Source organism: Mirounga angustirostris, unplaced genomic scaffold (genome assembly GCF_029215605.1).
Source record: "Mirounga angustirostris isolate CCGP_5_RB_7025 unplaced genomic scaffold, mMirAng1.0.hap1 SCAF_8, whole genome shotgun sequence".
NCBI lineage: Eukaryota > Metazoa > Chordata > Mammalia > Carnivora > Phocidae > Mirounga > Mirounga angustirostris.
Genome location: NW_026991716.1, coordinates 29,160,450 through 29,183,140, shown reverse-complemented (window position 1 = coordinate 29,183,140; position 22,691 = coordinate 29,160,450). Strand labels below are relative to the sequence as shown.

Genomic DNA, 22,691 nt, shown 5'->3' with positions numbered 1-22,691 from the left:
GAGGTCCAGCCCTATCCTGCGAGCTGTTGCCATAAGGGCTGGGGTCCCACTGGACCAGGTAGGGCAATCAGAAACCACTTTCACGGGTGAGGAGGCAGCTGAGAGGCTCAAAGGAGGTTTCGGAGAGATCGTGCCAAAGGGGTAACAGTGCTTAGTGAGAGATCTGGGCTGCCTGGGGGTGGGAGAGAGGGATCGGAGGTGACCTAAAGCACACATCACCCCCCAACTCCCCATGCCTGGCTCTGTAAACTGATCCCGGCACCCAGGAGTGGGTAGACCTCCCCCCGCCACCCGCCCCGAGCTTTACCCAGAGTGCACAGGCTATGTGGCTGGAGGCCAAGTCGAGGTGCTGGCTGTGCCACCCACCAGCTTGAGGAGTAACTGCTGGGGGTCCTGGTGGGAGAGGTCGGGCTCGGCCTGGACCCATGCCCAGGGCTGGGAGGGAGAGAGCAGGGGCGGCACTTCGAGGGTTAGGCAGCCACCGCTAACCCCCTGCCTCACAGTTGACCTCCCAGACCCAGGCCGTGTCCTGCCACGACTGCAGCGGGTGCCTGGCTCTCACAGATGGCTCTCGGCCACCCCATGCTGGCCAGCTTCGGGGACAGAGATGTGACGGGTCGCCGCAGGGCCATGGAACAATAGTCCCGGGGAGCCTCGGGAACACAGAACCTCTCTGAGTTGCACAGCATGGGAGGGGGCTCCACTGGAAAGAACAGTGACCCGGAAAGCTGGCCTGATTGTGAACCAGCCTTCCTCGACTGACCTGATTACGCCGCCAGCCCCAGCTCTCCCACCCCACCTCCAAATCCGAATCTCGGACACGGTGGAATCACATGCAGTGCCCCCAGATGGGCTCGGTCCTGCCCCCTGACCTCTGGGCCTTTCATATTCTCCGCCCGTCTACCTCACAGGCGCTCAGCTACCCCCACTCTCTATGCGTGACGAATCAGCTTTCAGAACCCAAGTCAGAGGTCACCTCCTCTGGGAAGCCCTCCCCTTCTCCCTGCCCCCAAATTCGGCCGGGTGCCCCACAGGACCAGGCAGCTCCCGAACAGCACACGTTTCGGGGATGGGGACCTGGCACAGGGCATGGCATGGAGGGAGAGCCCCACAGACTGAAGCCGTTCGATCGGCTGGCAGGCTGGTGCACGGACTCCGCTCCCGTCAACACCAATCTCGGCCAACTTCTCTAGCTGGATTTCTAGTCAGCCCTGGAGACCCAGCAGGGGCCACCGAACAGGGGAGAGCGTGGCAGGCAGGTGGGGAGGGTGGACCCGGTAAAACAGCGGCCTCCTCGGTGTATCAAACCCCACCCTGAAGTCATGGCGCAACTCGGGGAAAGTTCCCTAACCACTGGTAAGGAGATCAAGAGGCAACTGCTTCCAAGAAACCAGACATCAGCTACAGGCCGGAGACCCCAGAACACCCAGCCGCACAGGGGCAGAGCGGGAAACGCGTGGCCCAAAGGGTGGCGGCGTTAGGCTCAGCTCAAGCCACGCCCGAGGCCGCAGGGACCGGCAACAGCGGGGCCGTGGAGGGAGGCCTCATTGTGGCGCCGGAGCCTTAGGGTGCAGGCTGCAGGGTCACAGGTCCGCTCAGGGCGCTTCTAGGATGGACTGAGCTCCCAGGGAATCGTCTGGGAGTGACACCCCCAAGGGTCACCCAGGCTCTGGGAGCCCAAAATGACGCAAACCCTGGCCTCAGAAGCTGGCGGGGGGCGGGGGGCATTGCTCTCAGTCCTGGAGACACACACTGATGCTCTGCTGCCGAAGGCCTTTATTGAGTTCCTGGGCCTGCCTGGGCCGTGTCCGGGGGGACAGGCACTGCGACCATCCGGGCATCCCCGGGCGGTGGGGGGGGAGGCGGCCCTTACACCTGGCACCCCTGAGTGCCGTACTCCTGGAGGAAGTCGCTGAGCTGCGCGCAGGCTGCCCGATGGCGGGTGCTCTGGCAAAGGCGTTCAGAGGGCATCTCCTCGACCCAGGTATTCGAGTCCAGCAGGTACTGGGGGCTGCGGAGGCAAAAGGGCAGTCAGCAGGGCTGGGGGGAATGGGCGCCTGGTTTCTGGCGGGCCAGGGTCTGCATGCTGGGGATCCGTTCCCTCGCGAGGTGGGAGGACAGCAAGCAACACAGGGGCCCGGAGAACTCACTCTCCCTTGAGGTCAAAGGTAGCTCCATCCAGACCCATGATCAAGTACTCTTTCCCAGGTTCCAAGCGAAGGCGGCAAGAGGCTCGAACCAGGAAGTTGCGGGTCTGACGGACGGTGGCCTTGGTGTCCTTGGCTGAGAGGATAAGGGGCACAGGAGTTGTCAGAGGCGAATGGAAGGTACAGGGCCAGTGGGGGCTGGGGGCTGGGCCCGGAGCCTCTCATCGAGCCCTCACTGCTCCTCACGGAGACGTATGACTGCTTTTCGATTGATGGCCAAGCCCAGAGCCTCCAAGAGGCTGAGGGGCTTTGAGCTCAGCCTCCGAACATCCGCTATCCTGGGCACCTGGGCTGCCAACCCTGACCTCGGCCCCCTCTGTCCCCTAGCCCCACCGGCCCATCCGTTCCCTTCATACTGAAGTGCAGAACTTGGGTGATTCTGGTCTCGAAGAGACGGAAGGCAGCTCTGCCATCTTCTCGAAGGACCTTCACCTGGAAGCCTACGAGGGCGTTTAAGAGAAGGGAGCACGGGTTTGTTCCACCTGCGGTCACGGGGCGCAGCCCAAGTGCAGAGCCCGGGGGGGGGAGGCGGGGCGGGCACACTGACCGTAGTGCACACGGGGGTAGTAGCAGGCAAACTTCATCCTGTAGCCCACCTCATCCTGCAGCCCCCGCTCCAGGGCACGGCGCTGCCGAGGGCACTTCCCTGCCGGGGGGGCGGGGCGGGCAACAGAGATGAGCCCACGTAGGCCCCAGCCTCCCGCCCCAGCCTCACCAGCTTCCCGCCCTGGCCCCGGCTCTCACCCTCAGCACACTGGCAGACGTCAGCAGAGCACAGTGTGGACAAGAGTTTGCTCTTAGTGGGGGCCCCGTAAAACACAGAACATTTGCGCTCTGGAGGAGAGAGGGCAGTTAGAGCACACGCCCTCCCCCCCAACAGTGCCTCCCCCGTCCCAAGGAGCCACAGGACATCCCTGCCACCCGGCACTGCCCCACTTCCTGATGTCCCATATGGGGACACCTACTCCAAACCTGCCAAGTGCCCCCCAAGGGCTCACCGGGGTTGTAGTAATCATACAGGGCCGCGCTGGCCGGCTGGACGAGCCCCACGGCCACCTCCTGCACGGCCCCAAAGCCCACGCACTCCCGGGAGGTGGGGACCTGGCGGGGGTGGGGAGGAGACGTCAGGGCGCACCCCCTGGGCCCTGCAGGCCACTGGGCTGCATCTCCTTGACCTGTCTCTGGTCTTATCTTCAGTGTCTTTCACATGCTAGTACCTTCCGGCCGCCGGAACTCTAAAAACTGCTCCCCGAGGTCTCTGCTGACGTCACTGCCAGACAGTGACCTCGTCCCAGGCTCCAGTGCCCCGGGCAGAGTCTCACATCATGGACACGTTCTGCACGAAACTCTCTAAGCTCAGTGTTAGCTTCCGGCCATCCCTGGTGCTGACCTCGTCATGCCTGACCACCCCTTTTCTTCCTTCCCAGAGGCGTAGTCCCTGGCCCTGGCTCTCCGGTCCTCTGCACTCCCCTGAGGAGGTCTCAACCGCTCCTTGGCTTTCACCAAACCCTTCCAGGCTGATGATTATTAAACTATTAAATTAGATGTTGAGATTATTAAACACTCAGCTTCATTCTTGCAGTAGGATTACTGCGGCCGTGTAAGTTCTCCAAATTCACTCTGCCTGCCCCCCGAAGCCCAACCCCCGCCAATGGCCTTGCTTCGTCACCAATGCACCCGGGCCCCCCTTTATGTGTCATAACATAATGGCAGGCACTGTCACTCGCCCGTCCTCCCTGACCCTGCAGCTCACGGCCTAGGCCCAGAACCCCTCCTCACGCCCACACTGGTCCGGTCCAGCCTGGTACCCTGCCAGTTTCCTTCCCGAGCCCCGCTGCTTAAGTCAACTCCTTGCCCAAAATCTTCCTGGCTTCTCATCTTCCATTGTGTTCAACGAAACTCCTCTGCCTGGCTTCTCAGGCTAACGGGGTCTGGCCCCTCTGCAAGCACTGGGCGGTGGGGGAGGGCCTTCCTCGACCCCCCCCACACCTGGCTAAAGGTGTTATAGTATTAACACATCTTTTTCACATTTTCTCCAAGAGATTACAGCTAATGCTTAAAAAATGTTTGAAGGTCATCTGAGGGTTGATGATTCTTTGTTTTAGCCAAATAATGGCAAGCCACTCATCTATGACCATCATCACTTTATAAGAGAAAATACACTTCAATATCAAAAACAAAAACCAAAAAAATGCAGGAAGGTCAACGACGAACAACAAAAGCAGCCCTCAAGTTCAGTAAATTCAGCTTTATGAATGGCTCACCCTCGAGTCCTTCCCTGCGGACCAGCGCCAGCCCCAAGCTGCATCTGGGGCTCAGCCCCCATCACCCCGCAGGCAGGGCAGCCTCCCGGGCCTGCCCCTCTCTGCTCTGGCACACTCTTGTCCTGCCTCCCTGGCTCACATCTCAAGTTCTCTCAGGTCAGCCGTGCTCAGTAAACCCAGGGTCATCCTTCCCCGTGTCGCCCCTCCCTGCTCACCGAGTCAAAATACAGCAGGACATGGGGCCCCTCGGTCTCAAAATGACTCACGTAGCGGTCAGAGAGGGAGGCCAGCTGTGGAGAAGGACAGATGGTGACAGGGAGGTGGCCCAGGGCCCCGCACAAGACCGGGCTCAGCGGCTGGGAGAGCTTCAGGGATGGAGCCGGGCTCCTGGGGGCACAAGGGACCCCCCCCCGGCCGATGGCCGCACCTTCTCCAGGTCAGCACGCAGGGCACTGAATCCGCTCAGGAGGGTGATATCAGCAATGGCCATGCCCGACAGCCCCGCCTTGCCGCTCCGCCTGCAGAGACACGTCCAGGGCCCACCCGCTCTGAGTCGCAGACGCCCAGCCCCGGCCTCTGCCCTGCCTCCGTCTCCGGGCCCGGCAGCACCCCGTGTCGGGCGCAGCCCCCCACACTCACCAGATGCACACGGTGTACTGCACTCTGGACTCCTGGTCGCCGGGCACCCCGGGGGCCTCCCGCCTGCGGCGGTTCCGCCGCCTCTCAAACAGCTCCAGGGGCGTCACAGTCTGGGAACCGGCACCTGGGTCGTCCTTGGCTGCAAGGTCCTCATACACATAGTCCTCATAGTCCTCGTTGGCCTCCCCTGCACAGGGATGGTGGTGTGGCTTGGCTGCTGGCACCGGCCCCCTTGGGGCCCCACGACCTCCGGCCCTGACACTCACTTGTGTATTCAACGTAGCCCGTGACTGTAACTTCAATCTGAAGATCCTCACAGGTCATGTTCTTCAGGTCCAGGACGTTATAGGTACGAAGGATCTAACTCAACAAGGGGTGAGAACAGGGGACGTGTGGGGCCCAGACCTTTCTCCAGGGCCACACCTGGGCCATCGCCTGGGCTGAGGGATTCCAGGCCTTCAGCCCCTCTCATCCCTCCTGACCAGTCCATAAATGTGGACGGCCCAGGGGGCTGCGTTAGCCGGCGAGATGGGGGCAGGGGCCTGCCCTCAGGGGCGAGCACTCTACACGGGGCCCAGAAGAGGCTGGAATGGAAAGCTCAGGAAAGGCTTCTGGCCAAAGCTTGCAGGAGAAGAATGAGTTTGTCACTTGGGAAGAAGGAGGGGAAGGACATTCTAGGCAAGGAGATCTGTGTAGATTCGTGGATTTGTCTGGCCAGGCAGGTGGGTGGAAGAGTCTGACTTTTCTCCAGGGTTAGTCTGACCGGTGTCCAGAGGCTGACCTCACGGCAGTGTGCACAATGGATCAAAGGGGTGAGACATGGGGGAGGGAGAAGTTCTAACTCTGTCTTAGCAGAGTCTAGGAAACAAGTGACAAGGGCCCCGGGCAGCAGGGGAGTGGAGGAGAAGCTGCCGGGGCCATAAGGAAGGGCTAGGATGGGCACATGAAGGTGGCCTCCAGAGCAGCGGCTGGGCTCCTGTGGGGAAGGGGCCCTGTCGGTCAGATGAGGGGACCCAGGAGGAAGAAGGGGTTTGAGGTGCCGTGTGACACGTGGGGCCTGTGGCTCAGGAGAGAGGCCTGGGTTGAGGTGCTGGGTGTGTATGCCATCACCACTGACGGGGGAAAAGGAGAGGACAGGTGCCCAGAGAGGGCAGAGATCAGAGTGAGGGGGAACCCCCAGAACAGCAGGGGGGCCACCCACCCCGGGGGCATCGCCCCCTCCCCCCTCCCCCACGATCTCCGCCCTCAGGCCTCCCACTCAAGACCACAGCCCCTCCATGCTGGGTCCCAGGTGTCCAGTGCCGCTGGCTCTCACCTTCAAGGTCCCTTTGCTGTTGCCTCCCACCTTCACGTTAATCTTGCTGCCCAAGGAAAACTTGCAGGAACGGAGAACGGAAAGGGTTGTCAGAGGGCACGCAAGGGCACGCAGTTGCTCCAATCCACCTCCTCCCTAAAAACAACCTCTCCTCCTCTCCCACCTCACACGCTCACAAAGCTGACACCTCCATGTGTGCTACCTCCCTTCAGCCTCCTAAAAACCCTGTTGGGTAGACTCTGCATGTATTAATTTTGAGATGAGAAAAATGAAGCTCAGAGGTTAGGTGACTTTCTCCAGGTCACGTGGCATACTTGGTCTTCCCACAAGGACATCAGGCCAAATTGCCATGGGGATTCCACAAGAGTGGGGGGAGCCTGGGGTCGGCTTCCGGCCTGGCCACCATAGGCCCGAGGGGTATGACAAGCCAGGTGAAGGCGTGGCTCACCTGCAGCTCCTCCTCCAGCCCCTGAATTTGGTGGTTGTTCAGATGCAGCTCATGGGACTTGAACCCACTGCGGCCCATGGAGCTGAGAGTCACGTTGAGCCCCCTCTCTTCGGGGGTGTGAGAAGCAATCCAGTATGCAGACAGAGCATCCAAGGCCATCACTGTGTCCTGGGGAGGTGAGCTGGCACTCAGGCCCTCAGTCTTGGGACCACCCACCCCCGGAGCCCCCGGGCAGCCCCTACCTGGGTGCTGCGGAACCCCCCTTGGAAACTGCCCTGGTGGGTAAGCCAGGCTGCAGCGTGGTCAGCCATCTCTGACTTGCCCTCCCGTAGCAGCAGGTGAAGCAGGCCGTAGGCTGTGGTTTCGATCCACACGGCCGGGGCCTGGGGCATGGGGTCTGTTGGGCCTCGAGGAGCCAGGGTTGGTGGGACGGCATTGTTCTGAGAACCAAGGACTGAGCCCCAGTACAGGTTATCTGGAAGTGAAGGGAAACCCACAGGTGAATGGGGTGGGGGTTGGGCCCTAGTTGCCTGGCCCTCTGACGCTCCCCGTGTTGGGCTCTCCCGATTCTACCCCAATTATCCCTGCTTATGCTTTCATTCCTTCTTGAGGTCTTCATTCGATTTCTCCCTTTGGGCACACTCAGGGGTCCCAGGTCCCCCAAGGCCCAGGCTCATTGCCAGGACCCCCTTGGCTCTCACCCCCCGTCTTCTGGGCCATGGCCATGAGGTTGCGGTGGGCAACGTTCCGCAGATCCTCAGAAGCCTTGGTGAGAGTCAGGGCATAGGCCGTGATGGCAGCTGCATGAGCACCCAGGGTCCCAGCACTTGCTTTCTCCCCCAAGAAGGAGTTTGCTCTGATGATGGAAATTTCCTAGGAGAAAGTGGGGAGGAAGGTCAGAGAGCTGGACACCTGGGTTCCTGGGGAGAAAGGGAGGAAGCTGGGGACCAGGAAAGGGCAGACACCCAGGTACCCTTACCACTTTCTGCTTCAACTGCTCTGCAACGTCATCCTGCAAGATGGCCAGACCATGCTGAAGGGCGATGACCACAAAGGCCGTGAGCGCCACATTCTCGTCATCTCCCACCAGACCTCCCTAGTTGAAGGGGGTAAAAAAGAAGAGGTCAGCCAGGAGCAGGGAGGGGCAGGGAGTGCCCTCCCACTTGGGCTCCTCTGTCCGGCCTCCCAGCCCCGAACCTGCATGGCCCTGTGTAAAACTGGGCAGAGGTCCTGGAACGACCCGTCAGCCTGCTGCTGCGTCAGCAGCCACCTGGCTGTCTCCTGCAGCTTTTCAGGTGAGCCGCCCACCTGCTCCTGGGCCAGACTCAGTACCTTCAGCACAAAGGCCGTGAGCCTGGTGGGGAGGGAGGGATGGCTGGGGACAGTGACCAGGCCCCATAGGGGACACATCCCCACTCGCCCAGGCACCTGGTTATTCGCCCTCCCACCGTACCTGGCTCTGCCCCCTCCCACAGCCCTGGCCCCCCTCAGAGACCCAGAATCACTCTCCCAACCTCACCAGGTGCTGCTGTCCCGATGTAACCAAGCCCCGTAGGAACCATTTGTTTTCCGAAACTGCTGGATCCGCATGTAGCCTTGGGGACAAGAGGCAGCTGCTGAGGCAACACTCACTCTCCCACCATGTGTACCCGAGGCCACACGCCCCATTCCCATCAGGCGCCCCCTTCCTTCTCCCTTCTAGCTAGTTGGGCTGCCCCTCTGCCTTGAACTGCCCTCTCCCAGCCCCGCGCCTGCTTGCCCCTGTGCCCAGAACCTTTCTGGATCAGATCCACAGCATGGTCCTTTGTCTCAGGAGGCAGTGTGCTCCACTGCTCGGTCTTGTCCAGGTAGCGGGAAGCAGCCAGTGTGGGGGCCAGTAAGATCATGGTCTGTTCCCCGCAGCCCTGGGGAAGACTCAGGAGGGAGGTCAGGCCTCCTGGTGATAAGACCCCCTTCGAGCCCAAAGTGTCCAATGGATCTGAGGCTATAGGGGAGACAGAGGGCTGAGGATCAGAGAGCAGGTCTGGGGACCCACGGGACCATGGGATTAAACAGGGATCCATGGGTGCCACATGAATGAGGCACCCCTGGGAAGAGACGGAGGACACGCCCACCTGTAACCCTGACAAAGCTGCTGAAATCTCCATCTGGGATGATATTGGGGTCAGAGTTGCCAGGAATCTCCAAGGTCCGGGCTTGGTGGTCTGGGGGGCGGGGATGGGGGAAGCTGGCCATCTGGTTGGCTGCCCACATCCCCCACCACCTACGACCCCATCAGGACACTGGTGGCTGGAGGAGGGGGCCACTCACCTAGGGGATTGAGCTCATAGACAATCTCCTCCGTGTGGATGGCCCCTTCTTTCTGTCTCAGGGGAAGCACGGCTGTGAGGGGTCACATGGTACTACAGCCTGCCCCTCCCAGTGCATATTCCCCAGGACACGGAGTTCGAGCGTCAGGGACAGAGTGGGATCAAAATTGTAGAAGATGTAAACAGACCAAGGCATTGGTTTTGGGTGTTGGGACTCTGCCCTGGCTACCAGAGACGGTATGGGGCAGGGGCGGTGGGGGGGGGGTTGTAAATCTGGGAGCGTGGGGGCCTGGAGTCAGGGCTTCTCCAGTCACCTGAATTTGTAGAACCTTAGACACTGCGTCCCCCACAGGGAAGTCCGAGGACCCTCGAGCCACCACCTTCAGGGACACAGCCGCCGCCGCTGTGGGCACCACAGAGAAGCCAACAGGCCGGGCAGAGCCTGCAGGCACCAGGACACTCTGGGCCAACCCTCCACCTCCAGCCAGGCACAGTCCCTCCACTGGGGACACGTGGACGCTCACCTGGGTGCAGGGAGATAGGGATGGCCAGAGCCCCAGGCCGGATGGCAACCCCCGCCCCCAGCTGCTCCAGCTCCCGCCCACTCCCCTGTGTGCTCAGGCTTCCACAGGGCCTCACAGTCAGATTTGTATTCAGGTAGTTGTAGAGGACAGGCCGCAGCTCCAGCTGCTCAAAGCGGCGGACGGAGAGAGGCAAGCGGAGGTGCAGGTGGAATTCACGGAACACTCGGACCCGGGCCGGTGTGGCCACGCACAGGCCTGGCGGATGGGGGGGTGGTGTGGCACAGGGGGCAGAGACAGGGGCCTGGGGGTGTCACAGCCACAGGGTCCCAGGAGGGAGGGGCGGGGGATGACCCAGTTCTGCCCCCCACCCGCCTCCACTTCCTAGCCTCCCTGCCCCAGCACATGCCTCCCCCAGGGGTCTGCCCCCAGTCCGGTATGAAAAGCAAGGGGCTGAGTAGGAAGCCTAGGTCGGGGGGCAGATGGAGGGGGCGGGGTGGACTGAGATCCAGGCAGGGGCCCTCTCACCTGTGCTTTCAGACAAGCTCACACCACGGATCTCCCATGTGGTGAGAGAGTCAGGGAGCATCTGGGACAATCTGCAGTGGGAAAGGTGAGAAGCCCCGTCAGAGCCTGGGCTGGCCCCAGACACAGCCCAGAGCCAAGGCCAGGCCCACCACACCCCCTCACTGGAGGAAACGGTCCACTTTTTCCACTCTCCAGAGCCAGTTCTCCGGGAAGAAGCTGCGCACAGGAATGTCATCTTCATCCATCAGGTCCTCCTCCTGCAGAACCTCCAGAGCTAGGGGACCATAGTGGGGGGGGGGGGAGTGAGGAGGGGAACCATTCTGCCCTTCCAGAGGCTCCTGCCTGTCCCCCAGCCCCACAGAGAGCCTCACCTCGGGCAAGGCCCATCTGGCCCCTGGAGCGGGACTTCTTGCGCAGGTCCTCAGCAAACTGGCAGCAGGACAAGAAGGGCGCCCGGCAGGCCGGCTGCCGCACCCGAGCCACCCGCTGCTCGCAGGAGCGTATCATGGGCAGCCTCGTCAGCCCATCCTGGCAGCAGCGCCTGGCTTCTGGGGAAGCATACTGGCCCACTGCAGGGCCAGGCGAGGGTAGGCACAGGGGAACCCCATGGAGACACATCTCATTCCCACCTGGACCTCTTAGATACACAAGGACTCACCCTGAGAGACCAGGAACTCAGGTGAGGCCAATGGAGAGAGCCTCCATCCACCTTCAACCCCAGAACTTGGGTCTCTGGCCCCAAATACCATATACGGGCTCACTCAGGAGCAGCGCAGCCAAGAGGCAGACCCTGTCACTCTGACCCTTGGGCCAAGTGGAGAGCTGCATGGGCACCCACAACTCACACTTCTCATGAATCGCCTTTTGGAAGTTCACGTTTCTCTTATTCCGGGTTTTCTTCTTGGGACAGCTCAGACCTGGTAGAAAGCAGGACTGCAGCCAAGCGCAGGGTGTATGGCCTCTCAGCTCCCCTCCCTGCCCCCCTTCCCTGGCCTGGCCCTTCCCACCAATCCTTTTTCCATCTTAGGCCCTGAGGCCCCTCCTCCTTCCTGATCTTCCCACCTCCCAACTCCCCTTCCACCTCTGTTCTCACTCTTTCTGGCTGAGGTTAACAGGTCTCCATCAGAAAAGGCCAGACCAGCTGCCTCAAACACCTGAAGGGCATTGTCCCCACCTCCAGGACCACAGCCAAGGTCATAGCTGTTCATAACTTCCAAGACCTGGCAAGAAAAGGCCAGGATGTTGCAGACAAGTTGAGGGACCAGATCAGCCACTCAGCTCCAGGTGAGAAGGCAGGGGCCTGGGCTTGAGGGAAGCCTGGGCAGGGGGGGCGGGGGGGCAGTCTGCGGGGAACTTGAGTGAGATCTCAGGGCTAGGTCCTGGGCTCAGGACAGCAGGACAATGAGCCACAGAGGGGAGGGAAGGTTGGCGAGAACGGAGGGTCTAGACAAACCTTGCCCATGTTGAGGGGTTTGTGGGAACTCCCGCCCACAGCATACAGAGCCGTGTCCACAGCCCCCAACGCCACGAGGGCCGGAGAGTCTGTTTGCAGGTGGAGCCTTACAAACTCCCCAGGATGATACTCCTTGACGCTGTCCACGTTCAGCTCCAGCTGGCAGAGGCGGGAGGAGGGGGCAGTCAGGGTGGGGAGAGCTGCTTTCAGCCCTGTGCGTTCTCAGTGTACCCCAAACCAAATCCATGCCCTGCTCACAATCACTCTGTCTTCTTTCTCTCTTGACCCCCTAATGCACAGACACACCACCTCTCTGAATGCCAGTTACCTTGCCCTCGCAGGCCCCTGCCTGGACGTCCACTCGCAGGGAGTTGGCCACGGGGATGCCCCCATGATAGTAGAAGGCCACAAGGTAGAAGGAGGGTACCAAGTGATGGTCCACAAACACGGAGACTGAGGTCAGGTCCGTCCTGGGCTCTCGAGTCACAGACACAATCCGGCCCCGGGAAAGGATCTGGGGCAAGAGTGGTTTCCTCTTCACTGTACACCCCCAATCCTGAAACTGTTCCCTTCACCCCAAGGGCTCTCTCCTCCCTGAGATCCTCCCTGCACCCTGCCCTCCCTCCTCGACAGCCTGGCCTCTGCGCACCATGTAGTAGTAATGAGAGAAGCTGCCCTCACTGACGCCCACAGCTCGCAGGTTCAGGATGAGAGTGTCCCCGACGCGAGGGGGTCGAGGATCCGGCCGCTCAATGGACAGAAACCTGGAGTGTCCTGAGGGTGGGGCTCTCACAGTGAGCCTGGCTACGGCTGGGTGAGGGGAGCCTGCAGATACCTAGAAAGAGGGGCAGGGCAGGGGTAGGGTCAATGGCAAGGACCCCGGGCCCAGCTTCTTCCCCCAGCCCGGGACGTGGATTCTCAGGAAGCTGACCAGCCTTTCTTTCCTTCCCCTACCCTGTCCCATGAGTGGGACCTACCAAGAGCTGCACTTCTGAGATGGACTTCGACGTAACGATGGGAACAGTGACTTGACCGCTCCCATCTGTGTTCTGTTCAAGGTCCTGGACTCTAGAAGCAGATCCAGAAGACAATGTGGCCGAAACTTTGACAGGAATGCCAGAGGCTGGGAAACCAGATATGTCTCGGACCAGGGCCTAGGTGAGCGGGGAAGGGACAGATAAAGGAGACTGCTCAGTGAGGCCCCATGCCCTCCTGACAACACCCCACCCCCCACTCATCCTCCCCCTCCAGAGGATACCTGCAGCAGAAAGGGGGCCCCAGGCACAAGGTGTCGCTTGGTGTTGCTAAGATCCAAGGAGAAGGGAGATGACACAAAACGCCAAGACGTGAGCTCTGCTTCCTCCATCTCTCCCCCTGCAAGAGATGGGGCAGAGAGAGGTGGAGGACAAAGAGCCACAGAGAGAGAAGCGGGAGAGCGGGGAGACGAGAGTTTGAGTGTTTCCTGCCCACGAGACACTCAACTCCTCAGACTTGTCAGTGCACGGGCCATCTTGTATTCATCTCTGTGTGCTGAGGCTAGCAGGGGACCCAGCACACCGATGGTATGTAACTCATGTCTGCCGGATGGATGGAGGGGTGGGTGAAAAAAAAAACTGAGACAGGGAAAGGGGTATCTTCTCCTGAAACCATGCAGAAACACAGCTGGGGAGAGACAGTGTCCTGGGTCTGTCCTGGCCTTGGGTGCAAGACGAGGGTAAGAGCAGGGAATGGTGTCGATGCTAGAGAACAGAGGTCAGCTCGAGGTCAGAGGCTGGGGGCTGGGGTTACGATCAGGGAAGCCTCTCACCTGGAGACTCAATGATGGCAGCTGCAACATAGAGGTGCAGCCCGGGGAGGTCGGCGATGCTAACCTGAAGCTTCTCCAGGGCACCCTGAACCTCAGCCTTTGAGAGGGAAATATGGCACTGGCCGTCTACCAGCTGGGGCAAAAAAGAAAACAGGGCCTGGGGTGAGATTTGTCACCCCCTCCCTCCCCTCCCCACACCCCCCTCTCCTCCCCCACGCCCCACCCTCCTTCCTACCTTAGCCTGACTCTCCAGTCCCCGGAGGAAAGTCTTATGGCCACCCTCACCCAGGAGCCCGAAGCGCACGTACGCCACCCCCTGCACCGGCTTCCCATAGATGTACCTGCCCCGGGAGAGAGTGGGAAGAGGGTGGGTCTAGGAAATAAGGCCAGTGTCTTGGGGCGGCGGGAGCGGCGCTGGGGCAAGGGGAGGCAGGGCTTCACAGCTCCTTCAGACCGAATGGGGAACCCTGGGTGCCCGTGGGGCAGGGAGTTACCTGGCCTGGACGTCTAATTGGATATCATCGAGAATGCCAGGCGCTGTCAGGATGTAGGGCTTTCCAGGAACAATCTTCACCTCAAAGTTGGGAAGGACTGATCCAGGGTGAAGGGGTGGCAGGTCAGACTAGTGAAAGGATGCTTCAAAGACTTCCCTCCCCTCGGGGCTGTGGCACCAATACCTCCCTGGCCCTGCCCTGCCCCCACCACCTCCCCCTTCTATCCCTATCTCCTTTAGGAAAGGAGATGCTCGTCCTGCGCTGTCTCCAGCTCTCACCATATTTCTTCACCTCAAACTGGGTGCTGCTGTTAGAGTCTCGGCCATCTGAGAACCGGGCTGTGATCGTCCATGTCCCTGGCCTACAAATAGGGAAGGGACTCAGCCCGCTTGTGCAAGAGGCCCACAGAGAGCCAGAGGACTCACTGGGGGAAAACTAGAGCCACAGTGAGGAGGGCTGGAGGTCTGACTGGGTGCTAGAGGCAGAGAGCCAAGGGAGATGGGAGGGGCCGTCACCAGGTCGGGGGAGCTCACTCTGAGATATCGGGAATCATGAAGTCACCCTGGAAGATGGAGGAAGCGTACACTTCCCTCTTCCACACACGGAGGCCATGAGAGTTCTGCAGCGGGAGTAAACATGGTCACGGGTGGGAGGTCAGATCAGCAGCCCTGCTGATCAAGGTCACAGAGGTCAGGGGGGACTCACCTCTACTGTGACCGTAAGGGTGTCAGTGGATGGGCGCATCTTTTGATCCAGAGCAAAGATCCGGTACCGAACTGGGAGAGGAGAGCAAGAGGTGAGCAGGAATCCATTTGCAAAGGGTGGGCCTCGGCCCCCACTGCTTCCAGGGAGCGAGGGGGAGGACAACAAATATTTGCCAAGCAGCCTTCCTGTGTGGCACGTTCAGGCTGTCTCACTTACGGGGTGCCAAACATGCCTTGAGCAGGTTGGGAGCCAAAGGTAGAGGCCCTGGGGCCCGACTCACCCCGCTGGCCAGGGTTATAAATGGGCTGGTCAGTCTGCAGAAAGAGGTGCCCCCGGCGCGAGGAGAAGAGCAGGTTGACGCCCTGAATGTCTGTCTTTCTGGACAGAGAGTTCTTCAGCCATGGTGACTGGGCCACCAGCTGGACCTCGGGGCCACTGAGGAGGCGGTGAAGGCCACAGGTCTCTGCATCTTTCGGGGAGATCTGTGAGGAGAGGGAGAGGGAGGGGGAGCAGGTCAGAGACAGAGTAGAAGGAAAAAGCCAGAGATGGAGATAGAAACAGGAAAGGCGACAGTGTGGGGAGTGGGGGGAGAAGAGAAGGGGAGGGAGGCCAATGAGATGACAAAACACTTAGAAGAAGACAGAGGGGAGCACGGTGAGAGGCACTAAGAAGCAGCAGAAGGGAGTGGAGGCTAGTTACCTGGAGGCTAAGGAGTATGAAGTCTTTTTCTGAGCTGAGGGAAAAGTCCGCCTTTGGGGAGCAGAAGGCATTCAAGTTGGATGGGTTTCTCAGGAACACTGATCCTGTCACTACCTGTCCCGGGGGAACATCCTTGAGCTGCAACCCCACTGAGAGGGGGACCCCCAGGTGAACCACGGAAGGCGAAAACAGGAGCAACCTAGGGAGAATAAGAAGGGGTCCACATTCAGCACCACCAGGTCCCCTCCATCCCTCGCCCCTCCATCCCTCGCTCCTCCATCAGGTCACCCATGTCTGCTCTCCCATCACCAGCCCTGTCCCACTCAAGCACTAGTGTCCTTCCTCCAGGACCTGGGCTTCTGCAGGGATAAGGAGAAGAAGCTGGACACCCAGATCAGCCCCCAGAGGAGCCTCATGGCTGGAGGACCCAAGAGGGATCAGACCCGTCTGTCTGCCTGCTTCTCTCTGGTCAACCCAGGGCTTAGAGCAGATTTGACTCTGGACCTTGCTCCTCCCCTGGCCCAGCTCAGCCGGGAAACCATGTGACAGGCAAGAAATGCAACTGGCCCCAGGCCCAGTATTTAGCAGGGGCAGGGAGGACAACACCTCAGACACTTGGGTCTCTGAGGGAATCTGAGAAAATCACGGCCCAGAGTTATGTCCTGTCCTTCCGTGCCAACCCCTCTCATCCCAGTGCCCTGGGCAGCCCCCCTACTGGGTGTATCTGGGTGGGTATATATACATACACACACACACACACACACACACACGCACGCTCCAGTATGTGTGGGCATAGGAGTCCAATGTGGCTCAGTACATGGTTGGAGACACATGGTTCCTTTGTAAAAATCTTAACAAAACAAGGTACAAGACACTTATCTCTAACTACATCCCCCACAAAACCTGAACGACACCAGACCTTTGCTTTGTGTAGGCCCTAACAGAAATTCTGTGGTTGAGGAGATCAGGCATACCTTTATCATCCCGCAGGGAGAACTGACCTCAGTGTCCTTTCAGCTCTCCGAACAATGAGGCAAAGCTCAGGCTCAAGTTTGGCTTTGACTCTACTCCCACAGGGGCGCCCAAATACACATCAAACAAAAAACATCCAGGAAATTGCACAGGCAGAAGTACTTTATTTGGCAGTTTACCTCGACATGTAGGACAGAGGATTCTGCCCTCCCTCACCAGCCTCCCCAGAAATCCCATCTTCCTATCCCAAGAATGTGACAGCAGTACTTTGCTGCAAGGAAGGCAACAGCCATGGCCTTGGCATGCTTTCAGGCTCCACTTCCATGGAAGGGCAGAGAAGCATTGCCCAAACCCCACCACTGGGTCAGAGCCCAGGTAAACAGCAGCAATCACGTCTGACCCTTTGTGCAGATACAACGCCAACAGTCATCCGGGCTCCCTCGCCTTCCCAAGGTGACCCTGTCTCAGCCACCACTGGACAGTACTCCTGAGCCCCTCTCACCCCACTCTGGGGAGGTATGCAATGACAAGCAGAATCGTCACGTCTCTGGCAGGCGGAGGAGAGTTCCAGAAGTGGTGGAGACACTGTGCAAAAGAAAAGACGAGGCTGGAGCCAGATACCTAGGCCAAAAGTTTGGGGAAAACTCAGAGCTTGGCCTGGGATATTCCAGAGGGAATCCAACCTTGGGTCACTGCTCGGTCATCTGCCATAGGCTGTGGGTGAGACAGACTCACCAGTCCACCAGCTGGGCCCCAATGAGGTCATGCACGTGGTAGGTGAGGCCAAGTCGCACCGCGGCAGGTGCCCGCCGGCCCAAAAGCTCTGATAGGAGTAGCTCTCGGTACTTGGCCTTCCGGATCATGCCAAGGACAGCCTGGCGCCCTGGAGAAATGGCACAGGAGAGGAGAAAGGTGAATAAGGCCTGGACCCCGAGGAGCTACCCAAAGGTATTCTTGAGCCAGTGAGGGCTTGAGCTACGGATAGAATACCTTTAACAAAATATTTAATGAATCTCCCAGCTCCCGGCACAGCCAGCCACCAACTCCCGGCATCTCGGACGGTGAGGACTCCAGCATTCACTAGCTGCCTAAGGAGGGTGGGAAGCCAGAAGAGAGGAGGCTTGGGCTTTAAGAACACTCTCCTTGCCCAATGATGCTTGGATACTGTCTCCCCAAAACTGGGCAACCATGCAAGGGGACTAAGTAACAGAAGCCCACCCTGGAGTGGTTCTCTGCTCACACCCTGGTGTTCGGTGCCCCGGCCCTTGCTTCCATTCCTCTACCTGGGTTGCCCCCCACTCCCATTCTTTCTTTTCCTATTACTATTACTTGTTCAACTAAAGCAGCTTCTCCTCCCAGAAGCTCTCCTTGACCACATGCCCTGACACAGCCTCAGCTCAACCCCAGGGGAGAAACAAGGGCCTTTCTTCTGTGCTCCTGCCACTGCCTACGCATGCCTCACCAGGGCTCCTCCCACGTCTTACTAAGAAGTTTACAAAATGCTTTCACACGTACCTTGGGTTACAAAGTAGGGAGCCTGAGCCAGGTAAGGCCCCCTGAAATGGAATTTTTACTTTGCCCTTGTCCAGTCACTGCTTTTCAATGTGAAGGCTTTAGGGGCATCCAATCTCCTACCGTTCTCTTGCTCTCTTAGTCTCAGCAGGGTTCACATCAGGCATTTATGGTGCCTGCCGGGCCTCTAAATTCATTGGATTAGCCACCCAGATCTCTTGAATTCTAGCCTAGGGCTCTTTCCACGGCCTCAAATAAAACAGGTCTCCTCTCTCAAGGGAGGAGTACAAATTTAGGTCATTTTCCTAAAAAGAAGAGTCCATCTTTTTGGCAGGTGCACCAGAAGAAGGACAAGGCTGGATAGAACTGGAAAGAGGCAGGGAAGTATCAGATGCCTGAGTTCTGTTGTTCCCCCAAGTCTCACGTGATCTCTGCGTCCCTGAAGCCGAAGGTCTGTGTCATTTGGTCTTGCTGGAAGCTAAGGTCCCCACAGGCTGGAAGTACCGAAGCCAGAAACTTTTGCACTGCCCCAGCATATGGTCGGCCATTGCAGGCCTTGAGGACCTGGAACCAGAGATGAGAGATGTGGTCTGGCCCCACCCTCAGCCTCCACTGACCACTTCCATGACATTTCTCTTCCTGTTTTCCCTTTCGCTCATGTCCTTCTACCTCTCATACTTTTTCTCCTTTTCTTCTCCTTTATATTACTACTCACCAGAGCCCTGTGTCCTCTCTGTGACACGTAGAGTGGGAGAATTGTTTCTTTTTCTTTTTATTTCCATTCTCCAATTTCCCTGCTTGCCCCCCCTCCCCCCCATGCACACACACATTTATACGCACTCTGGTCCTGTAGTCCTCAGTGAAGATAATTCCATGGGCGTCCAAGTCAAAGCCTAGCTGGATGATTCTGATCTCCCCCTGCTCTTGAAGCGCCTTCTGCCTCCAGAGAGATGGGAGTAAAAAGAGGGGTATCAGGATAAGATACTCTGGTATACTCTGGGCACTTTTGGGTAGGGAGATTTTATTGCCAAGATTGGGAGTTTTTCTCTATGCAAAGGAAAAACTGTGGGGAGAGAATCAGGGTGGATAACTAAATATAGTCTTTTCAAATTAGTTACCCAGCTTCCCATCCACCCACCTTATCAGTTGCCTATCAAGCAAGCAATATATATTTTCCAATCATATGCCAGACACTAAGATAAAATAGTTTTTAAGACATAGGCCCTGCCTTCAAGGAATTAACAGTCAAGACTTTGGGTGAAGGAAGGTGGGAAGGTAGAGAAAATATTTGAAGAGATACTAGCAAATCCATAATCACTAAAGTGTATCACTCCACCTCTCATAAACTCAGAACAGACAAGAATAAGTGAGGAAATAACTTCCACTAACTTTAGTTACTAAGAAATTAATAACTGAAAAATACACATTCTCTTCAAATATACATAGAATATTTAGCAAAACTGACCACATAGCACAAAGCAAGTCTCAATAAACTTCAAATGACTGACATCATATTGTGTATGGGGTCTCTGAACACAATAGCATTTGTGTCAGAAATTAGTTAACAACCAGGGGCGCCTGGGTGGCTCAGTCGTCAAGCATCTGCCTTCAGCTCAGGTCATGGTCCCAGGGTCCTGGGATCGAGCACCGCATCGGGCTCCCTGCTCTGCGGGGAGCCTGCTTCTCCCTCTCCCACTCCCCCTGCTTGTGTTCCCTCTCTCGCTGTGTCTCTCTCTCTGTCAAATAAATAAAATCTTAAAAAAAAAAAAAAAAAAAGAAATTAGTAACAACTAATTGTTGACAGGTAATATGGAAATGCATAAAATTAAGACATACATTTCTAATCAACCCTTGGTCAAAGAAAAAAGATCACAAAAGAAGTTAGAACATATTTTAAACCGGATGATCACTAAAATATGTGCCAAAACGATATATATATCTGCACATGCTTAAAATAAACTACAACTTGACACGCATATATTAGAAATGATGAGAGGATGAAATTAATGGGAAAAAAAGTAAAATAAGCCCAACAGTAGAGGGGAAACACCAATAAAATACAAAACATGTGTACAAGAGAGCAACAAAGCTAAACATTAATTCACTGAAAGACTATTAAAATTGATAAGCTACTGGTGAGACTGACCAAGAAAACGGGGCGGGGGGGGAGGAAGAGACTAGAAAAAGCACAAATAATCAATACAAAGAATGGGAAAAGGGTCATAGCTACACATCCTATAGACAATAAAATGAAACTACAAACTTTATGCTAATAAATGTGAAAATTTAGATGATAAATTAACAATTGCCTAGAAACAATTTTTTTCACTAGAACAAAATGAGACATATTCACAAAATAAGAATCTATGAAAGCAAATGAACTATTGCTACATGAAACGGAGAATTTCAAAAGTATTCATCTAATGAAACAAGATATAAATACAGTAATACATATATACAGTATGATTTTGTTTATATCAAGGTCAAAAATGGATAAAACTAAGCTATGCTGCTTACAGGTAAACACACAGGTGGTATAAAAAAAACAAAGGAACAATTATCATACCAGTCAGGATCATAGTTGCCACCAAGGGACAGAAGTCCTTTTGATCGGAGAGTGATATATGTAGCTATAGACGGCCTTGGGTGGTGGTTAAATGAGTATCTGCTTTATGAACATTCTTTGAATTGTGTGTGTTTATATTTTCCTTTGTACAATTTTTAAAGCTTTTTTAAAATTTAGGCTAACATCAGTAAATTAAAAAAACAACAAATACTCTATAAGGAGTGGTTCTGTCTAACTCACTTCCTCATGAGAGTGGAGCTAGTCTCCATCTTCCTTTTCTTCCCTCTTTTCGTCCTGACAGGTTGCCATTAATCTTCCACCTGCTAAATCCAATGGACAGATTTTGGATATTATTTTACTTAATCCCTTTACCAACCACTGCCTTAAATCGCAGGTTCTAACACTGCCAACTACTTTACCTCCTTGAAAATCTATTTGCTTTCTCAATAGGCTTCTTCCTGGGTTCCTCCTAACTCTGGCAATTCCTTCTCAGCCTCTACCAGAGACTCTTCTTCCTCTGCTTTTCCCTTACATCAATGGATCCCAAATTTTAAGGAACATTAAGAATCGCTTGAGACAGTAATTCAAAATGTAGATTCCCAGATCCTACCTGAAGAAATGTGCATCTATCAGCCTTAGGTGAGTCCCAGGAACCTTTATTTTTGATTAAGTAGCCCAGGTAATTCTGATACAGGTAGAACTCAGGACATACTTTGAGAAACACTGCCTTAAACGTGGGTATCTCTCAGCTTTGTAGATTTGGCCCTTTCACTCTAAACTTGAGGTCCTTAACCCTGGACCTCAGAGGACCTATGAAACAACCTCTCCTCCCCCCACAAAAAAATGCACATACACCTTGTATGTATGTGGCATGTATGCATTTTCCTGAAAAGAGAGAGCCATAGCTTTCATTATCTTTTAAAGTCTGTAAAAAGGTTAAAAATTACTCCTCTACTCACTCTTCCTACCCAATCTCACCCACATCCACAGACTGAACCACTGCTCATACCTCAATGACTTCAAATCTAGTATCACTGGCCCAAAATTCTCTCCAGTCCCTCATATCCAACTGTCCACTACACATTTGCCTTTGGATGCTCCCCAAGCACCTCCAACTCTACAGAATCAAACATTCCAACCACCCCAACAACTCAGTGCCCTCCTACTCTATTCTCCTCCTCCTCCTACTCCACCAACCCACTCAGTCTCGTCATCCCGAAAATCTGAGTCATCTGAGACTCCTCCCTCTTCCCCACTCCCCACATCCCTCACCTTCACCCATCCTCGCCCTCCCACCTGCACTCCCCTCATTCAGGCCTTCATCAGTTCTCCGCTGCAATGTCTTCCTGACTGACCTCCCCGTCTCATCTCACTCCCTCCAAACCACGCAACGCAGCGTTCCCGCTCCTGGTTAACATTCTCTTCCAGCTCATCGCCTTCGGTGTTAAGGCAGAAACAGCACTGCCGCCCAAGGCCTGCCGCTCTGACGCCTGCCTGCATTCCCCGCGCTGTCAAGCTCCAACTATGCCCGAGGACTCCGTTTCCCCCCAAAAGAGTCGCTCTTCCACTTCCACGATGTGGCATGGTCCCTACTTCCGGAGGGTCTTTTAACAGAGGGTTTTCCTTGGCCCCGCAGGGCCCGGCACAGAGAGACCGAACGCCCCCTGCGCGGCGGAGCGCCGGCGGACCCACTGAGCGTCTGGGTGATGGGGACCCTCGGGAGCGCCCGCGACGCCGGGAAGCGGCTTCCGTCCGTCGCTCCGACGCCACTCACCAGCTGTCGGTCGGCCGCCGTCCGGTCGGGCACAAGGCTGTACACCTGGCTCCTCAGCGCGATGGGCGGCAGCGCGTCCTCGAACAGGCTTCGCGGGAACAGCTGCACCAGCTCGGCGACGGCCGCGCGCGCCGACCCTGGGCGGAGAGACCGGGTCATTGAGGCGGGAAGGGGGGCGGGGGGGCGCCGTTCTCCCACCGCACGCCCCTCCCCGCCTCGTCCCGGGGCCGCCGCGCTTACCTGACTCGCCCCTCAGAGGATCCACCTCTGCCTGCCCTCGTTCCCGCCGCCTCTTCAGCCCAAAGGCGTCCGGGACCAGGCGCTGCCTCTTCCGGCTCATATCCTGGGATCTCAGGCTGCCGGGGAAGAAGCCGGTGTTGAGGGAAGGGGACACGGAGACGGCGTCTTCCGGCGCAGAGCAGTGACGTCGGTCTCCCAGGAAGCCGGCCCGCCGGGTGGAAGAAAGATGACGTGGGAC

General features: G+C 57.0%; 2 protein-coding genes and 1 long non-coding RNA gene across 5 annotated transcripts; 1 reads left to right on the top strand and 2 right to left on the bottom strand.

Annotated features, from left to right (window-relative positions):
• Positions 1 to 1,759: 1,759 nt before the first annotated feature.
• On the bottom strand, positions 1,760 to 15,870 carry LOC123837584 (complement C4-A-like). The gene is made up of 41 exons (XM_045866612.3): positions 15,741 to 15,870; positions 15,390 to 15,588; positions 14,971 to 15,172; positions 14,691 to 14,761; positions 14,519 to 14,604; positions 14,264 to 14,346; positions 13,986 to 14,082; positions 13,727 to 13,832; positions 13,492 to 13,624; positions 12,943 to 13,058; positions 12,662 to 12,838; positions 12,334 to 12,519; positions 12,013 to 12,198; positions 11,685 to 11,843; positions 11,325 to 11,451; positions 11,077 to 11,148; positions 10,603 to 10,800; positions 10,394 to 10,505; positions 10,232 to 10,302; positions 9,822 to 9,961; positions 9,497 to 9,706; positions 9,184 to 9,235; positions 8,988 to 9,077; positions 8,648 to 8,857; positions 8,393 to 8,468; positions 8,071 to 8,227; positions 7,853 to 7,969; positions 7,575 to 7,746; positions 7,116 to 7,348; positions 6,874 to 7,041; positions 6,426 to 6,485; positions 5,377 to 5,470; positions 5,111 to 5,297; positions 4,899 to 4,989; positions 4,687 to 4,761; positions 3,206 to 3,308; positions 2,952 to 3,041; positions 2,755 to 2,853; positions 2,564 to 2,647; positions 2,151 to 2,283; positions 1,760 to 2,011 (listed from the first exon to the last, which is right to left on the bottom strand). Exons 1-41 carry the CDS (start codon positions 15,803 to 15,805, stop codon positions 1,870 to 1,872), a joined length of 5,229 nt encoding a protein of 1,742 aa, XP_045722568.2. The 5' UTR covers positions 15,806 to 15,870; the 3' UTR covers positions 1,760 to 1,869.
• Positions 2,188 to 3,763, top strand: LOC123837587 (uncharacterized). The gene is made up of 3 exons (XR_006789246.3): positions 2,188 to 2,327; positions 2,535 to 2,678; positions 3,635 to 3,763. It is a non-coding gene; the product is annotated as an uncharacterized LOC123837587 (long non-coding RNA).
• Positions 15,744 to 22,660, bottom strand: STK19 (serine/threonine kinase 19). Of its 3 annotated transcripts, none has more exons than XM_064597425.1 (7): positions 22,454 to 22,660; positions 22,214 to 22,350; positions 18,714 to 18,809; positions 18,298 to 18,437; positions 17,352 to 17,449; positions 17,045 to 17,244; positions 15,744 to 16,968 (listed from the first exon to the last, which is right to left on the bottom strand). In XM_064597425.1, exons 1-6 carry the CDS (start codon positions 22,551 to 22,553, stop codon positions 17,093 to 17,095), a joined length of 723 nt encoding a protein of 240 aa, XP_064453495.1. In that variant the 5' UTR covers positions 22,554 to 22,660; the 3' UTR covers positions 15,744 to 16,968; positions 17,045 to 17,092. The 3 variants fall into 3 exon arrangements, with proteins under 3 accessions (XP_064453495.1, XP_064453494.1, XP_045722098.2); XM_064597424.1 differs by having other exon boundaries at positions 15,744 to 16,946; XM_045866142.3 differs by having other exon boundaries at positions 15,744 to 16,946; positions 17,097 to 17,244; positions 22,454 to 22,591.
• Positions 22,661 to 22,691: the final 31 nt, after the last annotated feature.

Coding starts and splice junctions, on each gene's coding strand:
- STK19 (XM_045866142.3), bottom strand. CDS start 22,553: ATGAGCCGGAAGAGGCAGCGCCTGGTCCCGGACGCCTTTGGGCTGAAG. Junction 22,351..22,453: donor TCCTCTGAGGGGCGAGTCAG/GTAAGCGCGGCG, acceptor CTCTCCGCCCAG/GGTCGGCGCGCGCGGCCGTC. Junction 18,438..18,713: donor CTGAGGACTACAGGACCAGA/GTGCGTATAAAT, acceptor CTCTGGTTCCAG/GTCCTCAAGGCCTGCAATGG.
- LOC123837584 (XM_045866612.3), bottom strand. CDS start 15,805: ATGAGGCTCCTCTGGGGGCTGATCTGGGTGTCCAGCTTCTTCTCCTTA. Junction 9,078..9,183: donor CTATGAGCTCAATCCCCTAG/GTGAGTGGCCCC, acceptor CCCGCCCCCCAG/ACCACCAAGCCCGGACCTTG. Junction 4,762..4,898: donor TGCGTGCTGACCTGGAGAAG/GTGCGGCCATCG, acceptor CCTTCTCCACAG/CTGGCCTCCCTCTCTGACCG.